The sequence below is a fragment of the Eschrichtius robustus genome, chromosome 1 (genome assembly GCF_028021215.1).
Source record: "Eschrichtius robustus isolate mEscRob2 chromosome 1, mEscRob2.pri, whole genome shotgun sequence".
Classification (NCBI taxonomy): domain Eukaryota; kingdom Metazoa; phylum Chordata; class Mammalia; order Artiodactyla; family Eschrichtiidae; genus Eschrichtius; species Eschrichtius robustus.
This window is the reverse complement of record NC_090824.1, coordinates 49,939,177-49,960,372: the sequence shown is the minus strand read 5'-3', so window position 1 is coordinate 49,960,372 and position 21,196 is coordinate 49,939,177. Positions and strand designations below refer to the sequence as shown.

The window sequence follows — 21,196 nt, the reverse complement described above, 5'->3', positions numbered from 1 at the left end:
GAGCTTATAGTTTCCCAGATGATTCTAATCTACAGCTGAGGTTGAAAACCACTCTTCTAAAATAGTAGTTCTAAAAAGTACTATTTTAGCAAAACATGGTAGAAACCAGGAGGGTAACATACTTTTTAATAAGCACTTTACTGTGGTAAAATTTACAGATAGCATACATTTTAAACCAGTGTATATCTACATGTTTCAATTAATTGCAGACGTGTAATTTATAGCAAGCTTATGCCCTAAATATACAGGAACCAGCTTTCTATAGCATTTAGATTCTTTATCATATTAAAAATCTTTCCAGCTTTGACACTTAACTAAAGAAAACTTCAATACTCACTCAAAAGCCGAGCGAATCCAAAGTCACAAAGCTTAATCACAGAATGTTTTGTGATAAGGATGTTTTCTGGCTTTACATCTCTGTGTATGCACTAATCACAAACATCAAACCAAAGCAGATTAAAAAGGAGCAACTATAACACAGGGACTAAATAAAACATATGAATATTTAGCAAATATTTGAGAAATTGTTTGAACCTCTCACTGGCCTTTTGGAAAACAGACTACAAAACAGCAGCCTAAAATAAACCTAGTACCATACCCATCATAGCCTGAGTCAGCCCAAACTCCTGAAGGGCCCCTAAAGACCAACAAGTGTGAAAGGCAAAATGAAAGTAGGGTAGCCAGATAAACAACAAATAATTTTTTAGTATAAGTATGCCCCACGCAATGTTAGGGACATATTTATACTGAAGTGTTATGATTGTTTACCTGAAATTCACATTTAACTGGGTGTCCTGTATTTAATCTGGCTACCTCAGGTGACAGGGAAAATGTTAAAAGGCTCTGGGTGAGGCCTGCAGCGTGGCTGCAGGAGCTGCAAGTTGGTGCCTAAGCAGAATTCACAATCCAGTTGTTTAACTGAGAACAGAACACATTCCGCCTGGTAAACAGGACAAGCCCTGGGCCTACTGAGATAAGCTGGGAAAGAGAAGGGCGGGAAGCAGCAGCTTGCCAAGAGACCTCCCTTCCAGCTCTGACATTCGTCCCCACCAGATAAATAAGAGCAGGCAGTGCTCACCCTCTGGGGAGTCGCTAGATGTCAGCTCCATCCCACACACATCCAGCCTTCTTTCTGTGCCTCCACCCCACGGGATGTAGCCCCCATGCCAGGGTTTAGACACAAATCACCTGTGGTTTCCAAACCACAGCTGACATTGCTTAACAGGGTGATGCTGGAAGAATGTTTAAGAATCTTCACATGATTTTCTTATTAAATAGCAATTTTTTGGCAAGGAACAAATCAACAACCTAATTAAAATTACACAAAAACAACCGTGGGGTCATCGTACTGTTCAGGTTCCTAATAACCTTCCCTTCTTCCAAGTGTTTTCCTCTCTGGAGGAGAACGCTGGAGCCTTCTGCAATCTGAGAGACCCTCTCTGGCTTGCGGCTGATACCCTGGGATGTTCTTGACTCTCTAGAATCTGGAGAGATGACAGAGTCTCCTCTTGGGCCTGGCCTAGTTCTCACTCCAAAGGATCTTCAGGGTGAGACCTCAGTGTGTTTCCCCATGGGTATTTATTATTCTGGAAAAACTGGGGGAAGACAGTTTCTGAATTATTTTATTACAAACTATCTGATTCTCAGCAATTAATGGCCCTGAGATCTCCACTTTTTTTACCACTGGCTTCAAATATTACTATAAATGGGTACACCCCTGAATATCATGATGACAGATGGTCAGAAGTACTTGTAAGCAAGAATGTGCTCTTATTCTGTTCTGGGAATTCTTTACAAGTTTCTACAACCCTCCCCCCATGCACATGTGGCCAAACAGCTTCAGGGGCTCTCCAGGGAACTGTGGTATGCGTTATATTTGTTCTTAGTGTCTCGGCTTTTCCCCACCAGGGCCTTTCTGCAGTCTCTCTTGCTCCTCCGTCCTAAAACCTGCTCTCAGGAAACCGCTAGACCTCACTCGCAGTACCTATAAGGTGTTCACGCTCCCTGCTACGCATGCATTTGGACAAGGATTGTAGCCGTGAGCTAGGTGGAGAATCAGCAGGGAGAAGTGCTGCCTACTCTCATATTTGCTTGTCTGGGAAGGCAGCTTCAGGAAAAAAAAAAAACCATTTAGAACAGCGTGAGGAAGGGGATTCAGCCCCACCAGTGAAATTGGACCCTGGCTGTTGTCAGGATGACATATTGCAGTAAATTGCCCTTGTGGCCAAAACGAAGCTCTGATGTTGGAGTCTGGCTTCTGTGTACGGGGACTGGGCCATGTTGTATTGGAAGGAACAGCAGGCTTCCCAGCATCTGTGAAGTCACACCACCTGGGCAGCGGTCCACTGTGCTTCCCGCCAGCCTTGCTGTGGCTGGGAGTGCTAGAGGTTTCCACTGGCTGCTTTGCTGTAGACTTGGCACCTCTATCTCACCAATGCAGACACTAGTACGTGTGCATTGCACTTGAGACTCCACGTACTGCACTCAACAAGCATGAGCCACCTGGGGTTCCCCTCCCCAGTTTCAGAGTATTTTGAGGGTTCCAGACCAACACGGACTCCAAGTGAATGGGATTCTACCTTAAATCTGAGCAGTTCCTAAGCAACATAAAAATAACTACTTTCTTAAAATCATAAAAATGCATCTTTAAAACCTGAACAAGAAGACCTAGTGAGGTTGGCATTTTTAGCATCTACTTACCCCAACCAGGCTTACGAAGATTTGGGTAAAAAATTCTATCCACAAAAGTATGATATAAACTTCGTACAAAGGCTCCACCTCAGCTTAAGGGCAGCCTTCTGGTTTTTAGAAGGAGATCATGAGACTTACATTGTGTTTATGGCAGAAATTTACGGCTTGCAATGTCTGCCAAGTTATGCTCTTCACAAGATGTTCTGGTACCCTATTAAAGAAAAAAAAAAAGCAACACAGACACATTCTTTAGTGTTGCCATGGAATTCAGCTCAAAAAAAGAAAAAAGCAAACCAAGACAGGCTTAAGTAGTGGAAAATCCTAGGTCACACATACAGTCATCCAACTCATGCGACAGGCATTCCAGGGGTCCAAAGTGTAGAGAACACGTGATCAGAACACTGCTGAATTCCAGGGACAGCAAGGTAACAACAATGTAACATCTACGTCTAGAGGGAGGGACCAGGAAGACCCACAGGGATTTCAACCAGTACTTAAGACCACCTACCTCAAATATCTGTGGCACCACTGGGAACCTGCCTGGTAACTTGAGCTCCGTCTCTATAAGGAGCTTTTTGTTGATGGCAAGTTATTAGTAAATATCAAGCATGAAAGATGCTGTTTATTTTTTCAAGTTGCCCCAACTGATGGCCTTGAAGCAGAACTCATCTTCCACAGGTGGGCACATGGTTTCTTCAGATTCCCTAGGCAGCACTTTTTTTTTTTTTTTTTTTTTTTTTATGCTTGCATTGGGTCTTCGTTGCTGCGTGCGGGCTCCCCTCTAGGCTTCACGGCACGTGGGATCTTCCCAGACCAGGGATTGAACCCGTGACCCCTGCATTGGCAGGCGGACTCCAAACCACTGCACCACCAGGGAAGCCCCAGCACTTTTTTTTTAAGGTAATGAGGATTTTACTCATGGTAAGGAAGAGGTTTACATTGCACACCAGGCAACAGAAGGTCAGAATAAGTAGACGCCCACGTAGGCATCTTGGTTCTTTCCTCACACCGCTCCTCTCTGGTAGCTGGCTGCATCCTGTTCACATCTCCCTGCCCCGTCCTCAATTACAGCATCTAAACCTCATGCCACTGCTCCCAGCACTTCCTCCCTGATTCTAAGCTTACATAACCAGGGCAACCAGTGGCCCCAGTAGGTCCTTTGTGTGAATCAGAAAACAGTGCCTGCTCTGAGAGCATTTTTTAAAAAAGTATTAGGCAATGAGCAAAACGACTACAGAGAGAGTACATTTATTTTCAAAGACCCCCGCCCACCAATTAGACTTAACTGTTTTTACAAATCAAACATTAAACAATGTTGTTGTGATCCTCAGCCAGAACTAATATGTACACCAGGGAGGAAACTCTGGAGTACTTGTGTCAAGGTGACCCAAAAAAGTCACTTCCAGCCTCCGGGAGGGGCTATGAGGCCACTGTTGTCACAGGCCAGATGTTCAGGAAATCCTTTCAAGCAGATAAGGGGAAGCTGGAACAGGGGACAATGTGGAGGAAATGAAGAGGCCACTTCCATGAAGAAGAGCTGGGACATTCCTGGGCTGAAGTAGCTGTTCTCCAAATTCCCTTCCTTATTCTAGCGACATAAAGGTACAGATGCCAGAAAATCTCACCTGTCTAGAAAGAAGGCGGCCTAGAAAAATACAACTAAGAAGAGGACATTTCAGGGGACGTGCTTTCCCCCAGCCTCCATTTTTTACCCAGAAAATAATAGAACATATTCTGATTATGTAATGAATTAAGTATTAATATAAAGTTATTCAGTACCAGGCAATTTTAGTCTCTAAGAACATTTCCCAAAAGAAATTACGCAAAAAGAGCATTTAAAAGTAAATTATAATAGCGTATCATTAGCGCTCCTCTAACACTAAGCACCTTGTTACACAGTTTTCAAACGTAAAAATTCTGTTCAAGCTACCTAGTGTCGTCTTGGGTCAGCTACTCACTCCACTTTTTTTTTTAATATATATTTTATTTATTTATTTATTATTTATTTATTTAGGCTGAGCCAGTCTCAGCTTCGGCACGCGGGATCCCCGTTGGGCATGCGTGATCTTTCAGTTGCGGCATGCAGACTTCTTAGTTGTGGCTTGCAGACTTCTTAGTTGCGGCATGCAGACTCTTAGTTGTGCGTGCATGAGGGATCTAGTTCCCCGACCAGGGATCAAACCTGGACCTACTGCATCGGGAGCACAGAGTCCCACCCACTGGACGACCAGGGAAGTCCCTCACTTCACTTCTTGATTACCCTGTTTCTGCTCTGGAATGCCAGGGCCTCAGATTCTACCTCTAAGACCCTTTTTAGCTGAGGATGATAGGAGCCAGGTTTTCCAGTGTTGGTGGAGGGAGTTACAGATATGGAAAGGAAGAAAAATAGAATCTATTCTGTGGCGCCTCACTGGGACTGGATACACACGTATGTACAGAGGGCGCTGTGCTGAAAAGGGTGCTATCTTATACACGTGCTCCAGAAAGCTTTTCTGCTTAGGACAACATCTGACGTAGTGGTTAAGGTGATGAGAAGTGGCCCAATTTGGACTATATTTTAAAAATAGGGTCTTCAGGATTTTCTGAGAGATTGGATGTGAGATTCAGAGAGAAATCAAGGAATGACACCAAGTAATTAGCCTAAGTTGCTGGTTTATGGTGGGGCCCTTTACTGTGGAGAACACTGGGGGAGAAGCCGGTTTCGGGGAGGGGAAGGGAGGGTGGCTGGGTGAGATGCTTCTCAGCCATACAAGGGAAGACTCTGGGAAAGGAGTCCTGAATTCAGAAGGAAGGTCCAGAAGGATAAATTTGGGAAGCATAAGCATAAGGATGGGATTTACAGGCCTAGGAGTGGATGAAGCCACTTAAGGAATGAATCCAGAAAAAAGAAAAGAAGGTCAAGCCCTGAGGCCCTGCAACATGTAGAGATCAGAAAGAGCAGGGGGACCCAGCAAGAGACTGGGGTTGAACACCAAGTGAACTGACACTCAAGAGAACACAGTGTCACTGAAGCCAACTGAAAAAAGTGCTTCAAAGGACTTCTGGGTTAAGATGGTGGATTAAACACACCCATCTATTTCACTCTCTCCTAAAACCTAACTAGAACGACACTGAAACTCAATCTAAATATAATAAGACATCATCTCACCCTCAGGCAGCTTATAGTATCTTTGGGAAAATAAAAGTACAAGACAAGACATGGTGACAGCAGGTGAGAGCTACAGCTGTCCCTCTGGAGCCCACTGAGCTGTGGTCCAGCTTGACGGAGGTACTCCCTCCAGGGAGGGTGGAATGGAATCCACCTTCCACTCGTGGGAAGAGGTGCAGGAGAAGTGCACTCCTGGGTCCTCCACCAGTGTGACCTCGCGGCACTCCTCCTGCCTGCTTTGGGGACTTTGTTTCACCCCCAGAAACATAAAAGCTTCCCAAGTGTTCGGCTCCAAGGAGGAGTAAGGGGGTATCATTAGAAATGTCTGTGGTCTAGATTTCTGTGTGACTGTACCATCATTTTAGCCAATTGGAGACAGAGATCCTTGGCCACACTAAGTAAGCAAACCCAGAAAGAGGAAGACCGGAGATCCAGGAAGTGGTGAATCAAACCATAGAGAAATTCCAAGACGGGATTCAAAGGATGACAGCAAAGGGAAGTCCCAGGAGGACAGCTGGTCAGCGGGCTTGGAGAACAACAAGCCAAACAGATGGAGAATGGAGGTCTAAAGGTAGGATATCACCAAGGGGGCAAAAAAATGAACTAATGGATTACCTGATGTGATTATCCTGTGGAAAAGTATACTGAGAGACTATTAAAAAGAGTGGGAAAAGTTAGCAATAGAATAAGCAAATTTAAAAAGCAAGGCAAATATAATTTGCAGAAAAAATACAAAAAGAAACCTTAGTATGGTAAAATGCTCAGCTATAAGTAATATTTACATAGGCATAATAATGGGAACAGTGGATGCTGAATTAATAAAACTTTAATGTAACTATTTGGGGGGAGAAGGGGAAGCAGAGGAAATAATGGTGTAAGAGAGCTAAATCCTCATCTATCAGAATAGTCTGTAGATAATGTCTAAAAATGTCTAAAAATTAATACATCAAGAAATAGCAGTACATCACTCTTTTTATTACATTACATTGCTAGATTTAATTTGCTAAGGTTTTTTACACCTAAGTTCACAAGGGATATTCATCTGTCATTTTCTTTCCTTGAAATGCCCTCATCTAGTTTTGGTATCAGGTTATAGTGGCCTCACAATATGATTTGGAAAGTATCTCTTCCTTCTGTATTTTCTGAAAGAGTTTGTGTAGGATTGCTATTATTTCTACCTTATATGTTTGAAGGAATTCATTCATCAAATATTTTAGTAATAGAAATCAAAGTAGCATGACTATAAGGAAAAAATATATATAAATCCACATCATTGGTGATAAAGTGAATTGGTTCAGTTTGACAAACCCTATGAGCCGATAATCCCATTTTGAGAACTTCTAAAGAAAAAGTGCAAAAGAAGAAAAATCTTCTTTTTGTAGGAAGATTTTGAGAGTAGAATCATTTATCAGACAAGACACTGAAAATGGCCTCAATGTTCAACAATGGAGGAACAGTTAGATGGTAATGTAACTAGATGTAACATCTTATAGTTAATAATAGATCTAAAAATTATACTGCAGCATATATAGAAATGCACATGAGGGGTTTCCCTGGCGGTCCAGTGGTTAAGACTCCATGCTTCCACTGCAGGGGGTGCAGGCTAGATCCCAGGTTGGGGAACTAAGATCCCGCATGCCTGCCGAGAGGAGAGGCAGGCGGGAGGGTGGGGAGTGGGGGAGAGAAATGCATATGAGAAAATATTAAGTGAAGAACAGAACTCGGGGGGAAAGTCATTTCATCACAGCAACACGGCGAATGTGGTGCTTCATCTGGAAGGGCAGCCAGCAGCCTGGCTCCTTTTACAATGGTCTTCAGGGTTTTCATATACAGACACTTAGTTTTGTCAGCACACCAAGACAGTATCCATTTCAAAGGGGCAGGTGAACATTACACAAATTTACTAGCCTGATATATAAAGCCAGAATGCTAATTTATTCATCCATCTTTAAATTCTGAGTGCCAGCTTATGCTCTCGTTGTAGGCAGTTCCATAGAGAAACTCAAGTTCTAATCAGAATGGTGTTTGATGAGCAAAGAGTTGGAATGAGAGAAAGTACACAGTTTGACTGGTTATTGCCTTTATGCTGAGACAGTTTAATTGCACCCATCTCCAAATTAGGAAGGTGTCCTCCTTAGATAAAACGTATGTAATCAGTCACATCTAACCAGCCCAGCAGCCTCCTATCCCTTTAAGGATGCTTTGCATATCTGCCCCGATGCATAATGTGTTGGTTTCACAAAGTAACTCCCAGAAAGCAATCTTCTGTCTCTCCTTCCAAGTTTTGGAAAGGATGGACTATGACCCTAATGTCCTGATAACAAAATTGAAATGAGCAGAGAGAAACCTAAACAACTGCTGTGTGAAAGTGAACAGATCAAACTGCATTTTAAACACATCTTCAGAAATAAGAGAGATGAGAGAGATGACAAAGAAAGACCATGGATCTCTTCCCAGGTTCTCAATACAGTAACGGTCCTTTCCACCACTGCTCCTCTGATATTTGTCACATTACAAGAAGTCAAACAATCAACATCCATTCAAGCTTCACTTCTACACAAGGCTACAACAAAGATGGGGACGAAAGGGCTGGCCAAGCTCCTACAGAAATAATATGTTCTTCGAAATTTATCCTATAGAAATATTTATGCAAGTGATTGTTTACTGTAGCCTTATTATTAGAGAAAAACTAGAAACAATCTAAATATTTATCAATGGGGGCGTTGAATAAAGAAACCATGGTATATTTGCACCATGGAATTCGATACCATTTTAAAAATATAAAAGTAGAGATGTATGTATGAATAGGGAGACAGCTCCCAAACACACTTAAAAAATGAACAGTATGTAGAGTTCAATCTCTTTAAATATATATATGCATAGAAAAATAATTAGAAAACCATTTCTCAAACTTTATTTCTATATGTTTCTATGTTGCTTGACATTTTTACAACAAACAGTGCATCACTTTAAAAAAGAGATTTTTAGGGTTTTAGAAAAGTTCTGGAATTCCATTGTCAGAAACTGAAAACTTGTAGTAATTCCCTTTACCCACCAGATGTTCTTTGAACAAACTATGTGAGAGTCAGAGGAAGATCTGGTGGTAATGGAATCTGCACAGGAAAAAAATGGGTGAAGTGTCTGGCTGCACTTAGGGGCAGAAAAATGAGAACACCTAAACCAGTTGTTTATGAAACTTTGACAGAGGAGAGACCAATAGTTAATAGAATAACAAGTACAAGGCCTATTCAGTCCTACAGAAGATAAGGAATATCCTTGTGTGAGAGCAAATATAAGCAACACGAACACAGCACTGGGAATTATAATGGACACGTATTTATGCCACTATAACAGGATATATTCTGGCATAAACTTGCTTGTTAGTAGCAACATGAATGTGAATCTTCTCCAAAAGCCTTCCAAACGAGTTCAAGAAGTTACCAACATCTTACAAGGAGATAAATTAGTATCCATTTCAGATTCAAAGTAGAGATAAGTCTTTGAGTCTGATTTAGCAGGAATTATTTTTAATAATTAAAACATTGCCAAAGTAATAAATGGAACATGGAGATATATAAAAAAACAAAGTGGAAAATATCTATACAATCATCACTCAGAGATAATCTCTATTAAAACGTGTATATTAATTACTTTTATTTTCTACCTATATATAAATTCTATGAAAGTGAAATTTTTTATTATAGCATTTTTTCTTCATTTTGCAACCACTCATGAACATTTCTCTATGTCAATGTTTGTTTTATCTTATAAGCATGATTCTTAGCAGCTCCACTGTATTCCATTGTAAAGACATACTATAATTTACTTAACCAATCCTCTATCATTGGACATTTCAGTTGTTTCCAATTTTTTTATTATAAACAATACTTTAACAATAGACACTTTTTAAACTAAATATTTACACACATACTCAATTATTTTCTTGTGGTAAATTAACAGAAGTAGACCCACTGCCAAACTGCCCTCTGGACACGTTGCTCTAGCAGTGTACTAATAATTTCCTTTGACAATATTAGGTTTTAGAAATTTTTAATCAAAGTAAGTATTTTTAAATGAAAAATAAAACATTGTTATGATTACTCTTCTTTAAAATCATCTTTAAGGATCAATTTATCAGTTTGCTGACTCAGTCACTCCACAACAAGTATTGAGAATATACCAAGTGCCAAGAATTAAGCTAAAAATTACTGGGGAGACACAGATGAGGAAGGCACAGCTCTTGCCCTTGAGGATTTTATAGTTTACTGGGCAAACATAAATAATTCCAGAAGATGTAATGGATACCAGAGCAAGGAACTACTGAGTCTCCTAAGGTAGATATCATAAGGAGGTCATCTTTAAGCTGTATCCAAGGGCAAGCAGGAGTTTGCCAGGCAGAGTACAGAAGGTAGGGCAACCCAGGTGTCCTAAAGCCTAGGATGCAAATGACTCCATGGGATTGGAAACTGGTGGGAAATGGGGTGATCTTGCAGAGTGAGTGAGATCTTGTATCCCATGCTAGGGGTTTTTACCACACCAGTAAGCTTTGAGGAGCTATTAAATGACTTATGTAGGGGAGTGGCATGATCCACTTTATATTTTAGAAATTTGTACCCAGAAGTATAGTGATCACAGGACTTTCTTGGGGTAAACGTGCAAACCCAGGGAGGACCAACCTGCCACCAGGCAGGAAAAACATCAGCATTAGCACATTATCTTCTGTCGATATTGTCTAACAGATCACATATGAAACTAAAAGAGAACTGCAGTCTTCTGAGCTCTAGGTATTAGATCATCAACTCATAACACTGTAGAGCTGGAAGTTCTCTTAAATTTTACCTGGTACTAAACTCTCATTTTTAGAGGTAAGGACACCTGTAAGCAACTTGCTAAAGGTCACACAGGTGATGCTGGCCCACTTTTACTGGGAATACACTCACAAAGTTTTATTTTATAGTATAGCTTTATTTTGTAGATCTCTACATTGAAACATAAAGTTTTCCTATGAATTTCAAAATCGTTGGTTGACAGAGTTAATAACATTTACTCCTTAATGATGACAAGCAAAATTCTGAAATAGCATTTAAAAGATCCGAGAATCCAAACAGTCAGGATAATGGAAAATAACTTTTATTTTTAAAACACATACACACACACACACACACACACACACACACACACATCCTTAAACTTCAAAGTAAATGCATATGATCTGACTTAGAATAAATCTTACTTTTCAAACTTGCTCAGTTATTAGTGTTCCTTAAGTCAATCTTATATTTGACAAACCATGGCACAGTGTCATTTGGAAATGAAGCTGCTTGTATTTAACCACACACATGTCTACCAGTCTTTCCCTTCTCTAACCCACCTCTATATTAAAGCATTTTCTGGAACATATATAACAGATTTTAGCCAGTGGAGTTAAAAAAAAATCTGCTTCCAAGACTCTAGTCACTCCTCATCCTGTCTTCTTATTCTTCTGCTTAAACTATATGCTAAAAAAGAACTGACTCCCAATTGCTTTCAACCCCCCACTAATCAGTGTTTCTAAGTGACTCAATCTAACATGATTAATCAAACTCCCTGCAACAACCCCCTAGTTCCACATAGCACGAGTAACTTATACTAGTAGGTTTAATTGAAGTGTCACTTGCAAGCTGTCAAAAGAGCAAATATCAACATAGTCAATGTTTTCTCCCTTGAACACATCATTTCTCTGTATCAATGACTTGCTGAAGGGAGGGAGGTGTCTGTTCTCTTGGCTCCCTCTGGCTGTGTAACTTAACAAGAAAAGCCTGTGCCATGGTCACTAACGAACCATGAACCTCTTTAATCCCATCTGCCCGGAGGTCATGGCAGATCATACATAACCACCACCACATGACAGAGCAAGCTCTTGGACAAGGCTTGAAAGCCTTGTTGAAAGAGCCTCAGCCTCCAGCCACTGGAGTGCGAATGTGAGCCAGGATGGGGTGCCATTCCATCACTCTGATCTCCAGTGCACTCTGCATATCGTCCTCAGCCAAAGTTGGGCTCCCAGGAACACAGCAAAAGACAGAGAAGAGGAGATATCCTTCCCTGTTCGACTTCTCTGGAGTCTCCTCACCTTGCAAGTCAAAGGCCACCTCCTCCAAGAAGTCTTCTTTGATTGACCCACTTTGAATCATATCTCCCAGGGCCTTCTAATCATTCTACCCTCTCCCTCTGGCACAGTGACTGGTTCCAGGAGTAGCTGCATCACCTGAGCTGAGCCAATCAGTCTTCTACTGGACTTTGTATGCAGACGCTACCTTCTTCTAGAACTTCCTTTCTTCTAGCATGGCTACACAGGTTGATAAAAGTCTGTGGCAATGCTTTCTATTTCACACTTTTCCCTTCCTACCTGCTTCCATCTCACAGCACACACGCATACCCTCCAAAATCAACCCTGTAAAGGAGACTCAACTCCAAGGCAGAATGAAGCCAACACAGAGAGGAAGAGTTGGGAGTCAGTGGTGCCGGGGAGAGGGAGAGAGAGAGAGAACGGCCCCACCTAAGGCACTGTGCCTTAAAGATGCCCAGCTGGGGAGTGGGTGGGAGCCAAAATCCAGCCTGCATTCTGCTCACCCTGGCAAGGAGCGAGCTTCAGAGGAAGGGATCTCACCCCCACCCCCGGCCTTTTTTTTTCCAAACAAAGGCTCTGTCTGCTCACCGAGCCTTCTGCTGCTGCACACAAAGGTGTTGCCTGTGCTAGAAATGTGTTATAAGATCAGCGGGACCTCCAGAGTCACCTCTCCAATCACAGCCACCACCACTTCCTTTTTCACCTACACGCGGCTTCAGTTGGGTTTTTTTGTCATTTGTAACCAAAAAAGTTCTGACCAATAGAGCAGACCAGATACCTGGGTTGCTTCAGATAAAACACCACGTTTGTTTTAGCCTTAAACTTCCTATTAGCCATTGTCCTTGACCTCTTCCTTTCAACCTCCAAGTCCTTATGCTTCCCTAGGCAGGCACGGAGTAACTAATATCCCTCCTTTTCTTTCCTAGAGACTGACATAGCATTTATGCAGAGATAATATACCAAAAAATCAAGTTCAACCGAATAATGTAGTTGCTGCTTTCTTCATGAAAATGATGAGTTATGATTTCTTTCTCAACATTTCCGGTAACCCCTCAGCAGCAGAGTATGCTGGCCAAACACTGGCTGTCCTTGTCTACTGTGAAAAAGGGTCATAACTCATTTTCCCTCGCAAACCCTAGGGTGTTTTGCTGTGTTTTGTTTGTAAACGACAGGTCACTCACCCTCTTTGGTGTTTGTCCAGCTCGTGGAGCACCGTGTGGTCACAGTATTCAAACACCAGGTGAAGCTTCCGCTTCCTCCTGAAGACTTCGATAAGGTTGACGAGGTTGGGATGCTTGAGTTGCTGAAAATACAAAAAGCAAGGTGTTAAAGTGGAAGTGTGAAAGACAGTTTTCTCTAATTTTGGCCCAATAGAAGAAAGTTATTTGTCCTTTAGAAAAATTCTTGTCTTGGATTGATGGAGGCTGTCGACAGCACTATCTTTCTTCTCTTTATGAGCTGTTCGTTAGCAGCCTGCAAGTGAAAAATGACCATGACCCTGGTGGTTAGTGAAGGTAAAGAGAGATATGAGAAGGCTGGGAAAAAAGAATGAAAATGTCCCCTCCTAAAGAGATCTCCCTGATCTCCCTAGACTGCTTCAGTGTCCCTCGTGGCCCCCCTGAAGTATGAATCTTTTGGAATCTTTCAAAACTACTAAGTAATTGTTCAGTTGATTGTTTAATGTCCTCTGCTGCCAACAGATATAATGGATACATTCTATAGGATATAAGAACCATGACAAACATCAGGGTCTGTGTTCTCTTGTTTACGCAGAATGATGTTGTATTCCCAGCATGGGACCTTGCACGTAATAGGCATTCGATCATTATTTGTGAATGAATGAGTAAATCAGGTTTCCTAGGCTGATGAAACCTTTGAAAAGAGAAAAATGAGGAAGACTCTCCAATCTGATATGCCTGAAGGAGTGTATCTAGAAAACACAGGCAGGAATGAATGTCGGTGTTGACAGAGATAAATCTTGTACTTACCTTTCTGGCCCCTCCTTGTCCATGATCTTACTGGAAACACTACAACTAAGCAAACTACTGTGAAGAGAGCAAAAATGGTTAACTTTCTTTAGGGCTTGAAGGCCTCCGGGCAGTGATCTAAGAGAGCAAAAGAGGAAGCCGAAAAGCTTCTTAAGGCCTAGTCTCAGAAATCAGGTGATATGACTTCTGCCTCATTCTAGTGGTCAAAGCAATCATGAGACCCCCCACCGCCCCAGATCCAGCCCAGGATGAAATACCACGAGGAGAGCAGGGCGCAGGTGTCCCAGCTGAGCTCAGCCCCTGCCAGCCCTCACCTAATTCGGCTACGTGGGCGAGCCCACGCAAGACCCCCTGAAGGAGCACGCAGCCAAGGCACAGCTGTGAGAAGTAAGAAATCATTCTTTTTTAAGCTACTAAGTTTTGAGGAGGTTTGTTAATGCAGCACTAGATAATAACCCTGTAGCAGAATCACCAGGGGAACTTTTGAAAACTGCAGATGCCCCAGCACCACCCCCAGAGATCCTGAATTGGTCTTGGACAGGGGCCCAGCCATCTGGTTTATTTCCCCAAATTCTCCAGGTGATTTGATATGTAGACAGAGGTATTAATCATAGGTAAACAGATATTTCATAAATGGTAAAAGACAGAAGGAGAAAAACTGAAGTTCTTGAACTGCACACTCTAGCACAATTGTATAGATAGTGAGAAGAGAAACAGTCATCAAGAGAAATACTAAAAAAGACAATTATTTTCTCATTTTCTTTGTAAAACCCCTCTATCTTCAAGATGTGAAATTCCTGCTCCAGCGATTACACTTGATGAAACAAATATAAAACAGCCAAGACACTCTAAAGCCCATTAGCCACATTTGGGCCTTAGAACAGAAGGCACTCCAGGCTATAAAGCCCCAGATTCACGTTCCCATAGCTGGAAACTTTTCGCCTGAACTAACACTTTCCAGATATAGGAGGACAGAACTGACTGCTGTTTTAAACCAAAGCATTGCATTGGCTCAGATGTCTCAAACAGAAAGCAAACAAGCAAGTTTAAAGGGGGTAAATAGCAGCTTTATGACAATTAGCGGAAAGCAGAGATTTTCCTACAGCCTCTGAAAGATAACTGTCCGAAGGCCCAGACATCAAATCTTAGATTCTTTTCATTTTCCATGTTCCATATGTAGTCCTCACATCTTCAGCCAACTTTTTTAGCAAAAGTACAAATGTATCAATTCTACCGAAACAAATACCTGGACCTTCTCAGATGCCAAGACTGGCACCTCCAACTTGTCACATCCATACCTGCAGTGATCACCAGGGGCACTGCTGCCTCAGGATAAAGCCCAAAGATCCTCTCAATTTGACCTCTGCTTACTTCTGCAGCCGCATCTCTTAAACCCTAGACACACTGAATTTCTCTCACTTCTTCAAAGGCTCACACCTCCTCTCGCTTCAGGACCTGTTCACCCAGTTCTCTCTCTGAAACACTCGCATCCTCCAGATGGCACTTTCTATGTCTGGCCCGCCTCTGCCCCACCCGACACCCTGGTATGAACTAAAAGAGCTATAACTCCGCAACCCAAGCATGGGGACCATGTGGCAGGTAAAGAGCATTGTCACAGCAGGATCCACTGAACCGAGCGAGACTGTAAATATTATATTACACCCATCTTCCTGTTACTGCACACCTTTTGAAAACCTAGATTCTAATAATTGCTGGATATTCTATTCAAATAACATAGAGATTCTCTCCAATTTTTGTGTATTATAAATAAGGTTTTGATGAACAAGCTACTAGCCAGCTGACCTTGACTTTGAATAATTTAATTTAATGTCTCTAGGCCTCAGTTTTCCATCTGTGAGAGCAGGAAGCTCAAGGGCTGCTGTGACAGCTTCATAACACAAAGCACATGAAACAGTGTCAGGCCACATTGTTCTCTCCAGGAAGCTTAACTGTTAATATTGTAATTGGGGGTTCAATCTATTTCTACTTAGGCTGACTTTCTCAATTCATTTTATTCAACAAGTATTTATCTATCTTAATGTGCTTAAGGCACTCTGCTAGTCCTAAGGATATAGAGACAAACAAAGCAAGTACTTGACCCTACTGTCAAGGAGCCTAGAACCTAGGAGGGGAGACAGATGTGGAACAAGTAACTACAGACGTGATAAGTGTTACAAAAAGCCCCCAGGAAAGGGTACCTGGCTCGAGGGTAGTGAGTGGCCCAGGGAAGATCTCCTTGGGGAAGGTGGCCATTTAAGAAGTTAGTTGGGCACCATTTAGAGTCCCAGGAGTACAACATAAAGCTCTAAACAGATATGGCTGAACTGCTTTCCAAAAGGATCAAACATACTTAAACCTCTGCCAGGAGTGTGGGAGTACTTTTCACCATACCACTGAGGCGCATATAGACATTTAAGGCTTGTGAGGTTTATCGTCAAATTCGAGGGCTTCCAATGCCTCTGGCAACATAGGAAGATGTCATGTGACACTTAAGCCACTTGTCTCTCCTATCCCCTGCCATGAGACAACCTTTATGTAGCTGCAAATAGCCAATGACTTATTTCTCAACTGATTTCCAGAAAATTCTTCATTTAGAAAACTCAATTGCTAAGCCTAAATTCTAATTAGGACTTACAAACGTTAAATTATAAATATTTTAAAATAAATTATTAACTCTCTGTAGGTAGCCAGGATTCTGGGTGACCTGAAAACACTCCAGAGCAGCAGATATCTGGGAGCCAGTCCCTGTCCTGGCTGTGTTCTTTGTTATATTATAACAAAGATGTGAGAGTGTCTGCTCAGCCTCTGGCATTGTTCAAGGCACTAGGGACACACTGGTGAATGGGACGGAGGACTCGGGCATTAAGCAAAGAAGTGCCATGAAGAGCCCTCCACATATAAAAGACTAGGCTGCCTTAGAGAAACTGTCCTTAGGAAGTGACTTTGAACTGAGTCCTGGAGGGTGAGAAAGGTCTGACCAGACCAAGGGAAGGGGTGGTGGTAGAGAGATGGTGGCTTTCCAGGCAGAGGACCGGCTCTGACCCAGGAGGGAACTTAGGCCACTTAAGGAACTGCAGGATGGTGTGGTTTGAGTGTCAAGCACATGGAACTGATGCCAGTGAGACAGGCAGAAGGCAGGTCCTGTGGGGCCTTGAAGGACATACTAAGAAATTTACGTTTCATCCTAAGTGCAATGGGAAGCTACCAGAAGTAATTTTTAGCAAGATGTGATAATTTACCATTTGGGTTTTTAAAAGCTCACTATGGTGGCAGGATACAGAATGGCTCAGAGGAGGCAATATGGTGAGAGGAGACCAGTGAAGAGCCTGTTGATAGCTGACAGCTTGGACCAGTGCCGAGGCAGGGGAGATGGCAAGAAAGGCACTGTTTGGAGAGAGATCTTATTATTAGAATAGTCCAGAGGTGGTGATGAACTGGAGGTGAGGCATGGAGGAGAGGGTGTCAAGAATGACCAAAGGTTTGTATAATGGGGGTGGATGGTGGTGCCATGACTCCGGGGAAGGGCAGGTTTTGGGGGGAAGGAACTACTGTTCTGGCATGTTGGGTTGACAGGGACTCCGAGATACCAATACAGTCATCAGGTCGGCTGGAGTTTGAGTTGAAGATAAAAGCCGGGGAGTCAGTGTGAGTGTAAGCAAAGCCATGGCTAGAAGTGATTGCCCAGAAGAGTGAGCGAGAAGGAAGAGGCCAAGGAACCCCAGCACCCAGATATGTGGTAGATGAGGAGGAAGCAGAGGAGGGGAAAGGGAAGAAGGTCCCCCAAGATAAGAGAGAAGACAGCAGAACGTGACACTACAGAGATATCGTGGAAGGAGGAAGTGGTCCACGGTGATGATGTGCTGAAGAGTCAAGTGGGAAGAAGCCTGAGAGGCGCCCGGGGGGGCGTCCCAAAGGGGTTCGTGTGACCTCACCGGAAGCAGCGTCAGTGCAGTGGTGAGATCAGGAGCCAGATGTGGCGGATTTAGCATCCCCAAACCGTACTCTTCTCTGTTGACTCCCCTGACCTCAGGGGAAGAGCTCAGAGGGACACCTCTGGTCCTGAATCCAGTCTGCAATTGGTAGCCTGGAGGTCTTGATCAAGGCTCCGATATTGTGAATGTTTGCATTGACGAAGGTTTGGATGTTTCTTCTTCAACCTTGAATGGGTTCCTTTAGGGGCATTGGGAGGAATTAGATGAGAGGAACCAAGCAACATGCTGGATGGACTGTCCACAGGCTTACTCAACATGCTTATTATACATAGGAGTCTTAATAGAACAGACTAAATTACCATATGTACTACGAAGATGGAGTTCAGGGCTCTTTTAATTCTAATTCCTTCCTGTTTATGAGTATGTGAAACCAAAGCCTCAGGCCTGGTCTCATTCCTCAGCACTCTGAATTGTGCTGGCTCAATCTTGAGGATGTCAGTGCCTCTTCCCAGGCCAGTCACCATCCTTCAGTTATTCTATACCTAGAAGCCTGGGCCGCCTCAGACTCAGATTTAGTGTCTCTTATATAAAGTTTCTGCCTTTGCTGCTGCTATTTTATTTTGGTCTCCTTTTTATTTTCTCTGCTTTTTGAACATGGATATTTCCTATTATGCTACGAAGCGAAGCATTTTCTCTGACATTAAAAAAAGAATGCTATTTTCATCCACTGAATTTAACCTGAGCCCTGCTTGGTTTCCCCCGCAGAGCTGAGAAGGCTACACATGCTTCTTGGGCAGCCGCCTCCACCTTGTCATCGGTCCTTTGTCCTCACTGCCCACCTATCCGTTGTGATAAGCTCAGGCTTCTACATCCTCTAAGGTCAAACGTTTGGCCTTAGCATTTTGAAGAATTTTTGACCCGGCTGCCAACATTTCAGATCAGGAAATGTTACTTTAAAACCCTGGTTACCAAGATCCTCTTGAAAACGCTGGCGATCTAGCAATCCTGCAGTCGGTGGCGTCAGTGGGTCGGGACTGAGAAGCAGCTGTCCACGTTAGATAAGGCTGGATACTTGAGTTCATTACAGTCCCAACACGCCCGACCACTCCCTGACACTAAGGCCAAGTGAAAGTTGCCCTTTATCATCACTCTCCAGTATTAATTTTCTTAAAGTTAAAAGTGACATATTTAATGTGCCCATATCTCTATCAAAAGTGGGAAAATGTACAAGCAATAGAAATAACTGCATATTTTAAGACAAATAAGAAAAAATATATTTGTTTGTGAGAGTGAATCATTTCTCCCACACCTGCCTGACCCCTGTAGGTACTGGGTTTGGGACCTCTACCCTAGGGACGCCTCAGCGCTCACACGTTTCGGGATTGACCAGTGTACAGACCATTACATCTGTGGTCTCTCCTATCCCTCAAGTGCTAAGGATTCTCTGGTCTCTGTTCTTTGTGCAGAGCATGGGGGGATATTTATCCTGTCTGTGCTTTAGAGGAAAACAGACCATTTTCTCAAGGATCATATCTTGTTTTCCTTTCAAAAACATTCTTCTTTTCCCACAAATTTGTGGTAAATAAAAAAAGAACAGGGATTAAAGTTTAGAAAGTTGAGAGCTGTCTTGGTAAAATGTTTTTCACAAGCCTTTACAATTTTTGAACTCGACTCTTGGTCTCAGTTACACAGATCCCTTTGCAAGAATCTTTTATCAGTTAACATTCACCCAGAATGGAGAAAAGTGATGTCCCCCTCCTTTATAATAATTAATCCTGGGTACTTCCCAAGGATTCCCAGATCAGCATATTATAACACTCTCAAGAACTTGAGACCCAGCAAGGTTTAGAGCTTGTCTAAACTAAGAAAGAATCAAGGTTCTTCATATTTCCTCTCGTTCTTCCTTCTCACCCAGATGAATGCTCTCAACTAAATCATGCAACTCAATGTAAGAGTTAATAGCAGCAGTACCCAATTTCGCTTTTGATTCAGAAAGAAAGCTCTAGATTTTACCTTTACCTCATTTAAGGACTTAGGACTTCGGAAGTACAAGTATGGTCCTGATAAAATGATACCAGTGAAGAATTCATATCATAAAAATGTCAGTTCTTCTGAAAAATATGTGGATGTAATGCAATTCCAATCAGAATACAAAAAGGATCTTTTTAACCAGATAAAATGGCTTTTATGTTCATATAGAACTATAACTGTTTTAAAATCATCAAGGAAAAAATTGGGTCAACTTGCTTTACCAAATGGTTAAATTTTCTATAAAGCACCTGTAATTGTCATCATCGTCATCATCATCAACAGCCCAGCAGACTACAGACACAGAAATGAACAAACAGAAGCAGTACCGAGTCTAGAATTAGATCCATATACGTAAGGGAAATTAACATATAACAAAGGTAGTATTTCAATATAGTTGAAAAATGTGCTTTATTTAATAATGAGTCTGGGAAAACTGGCTACTCATCGGGAAAATTAGAACCATATCTCATCACCCCATATACAGGAATAAATTTTACATACATTAAAACATTTGTAAACATTTAACATAAATATATTAAATGTTTTAATATAAAATAATATAAATAGTAGAAAAAATTTAGGAGAACTTTGTAGGACCTTAGCTTGGGGAGAAAGCATCCTAAAAACAACACAAGAGTTCCAGAAGAAAAAAAAACAAGATAGGTAAGTCTAGCTACATAAAAATAAAATAATGTTGGGAAGATGACAAAAGTTCTGAAGATGGTTGAACTGATGGTTGTATACCAATGTGAATTCACTTAATGCCACTGAAATGTACATTTAAAAATGGTTAAAATGGTACGTTTTATGATATGTGTATTTTACCATAATAAAAAAATAAAATAATGTTGGTTTGCAAGAGAAAAAACAACAACAACAAGTGCACTATAAACAATGTCAAAAGACAAATAATTGTCAGGGAAATATGTGTTAAAGTTATGACAAATAGAGAATGGTAGTCCTAATATTACAAAGAAGTTGTATGTACTATGAGGAAAAAGACAACCTAGTGGAAAAAATGGGCAAAAGCTATAAATAGGTAACATATACACAGAAAAGGAAATATAAACCATCAAGAGACATGAAAAGATACTTAATCTCACTAGTAGTAAGAGAAAGGCAAATCAGAGCAACAGCTTGGTGCGACTTTTTTTCCTAACATATAGGCAAACCTTCCAAAATTGGTAACATCCAGTGCTGCCCAGGGTACAGGGAAATGGATCTTCTCACACATGGCTGGTTAGAGTGCAAACTGCTACAACTTTTGGGGAAAGTTTAAGCAATATTTATCAAAATAATA

The 21,196-nt window shown here is 41.9% G+C and overlaps 1 protein-coding gene across 1 annotated transcript in view; it reads right to left on the bottom strand.

Moving 5' to 3' along the window:
- Positions 1–21,196, bottom strand: part of CDKL1 (cyclin dependent kinase like 1) — a 52,297-nt gene that overhangs the window by 11,052 nt on the left and 20,049 nt on the right. The window contains exons 3-5 of the mRNA XM_068545630.1: positions 13,127–13,248; positions 2,830–2,902; positions 338–428 (exon numbers count right to left, since the gene is read on the bottom strand). Coding sequence (XP_068401731.1) covers positions 338–428; positions 2,830–2,902; positions 13,127–13,248 — 286 coding nt within the window. The remainder of the gene's footprint in view (positions 1–337; positions 429–2,829; positions 2,903–13,126; positions 13,249–21,196) is intronic.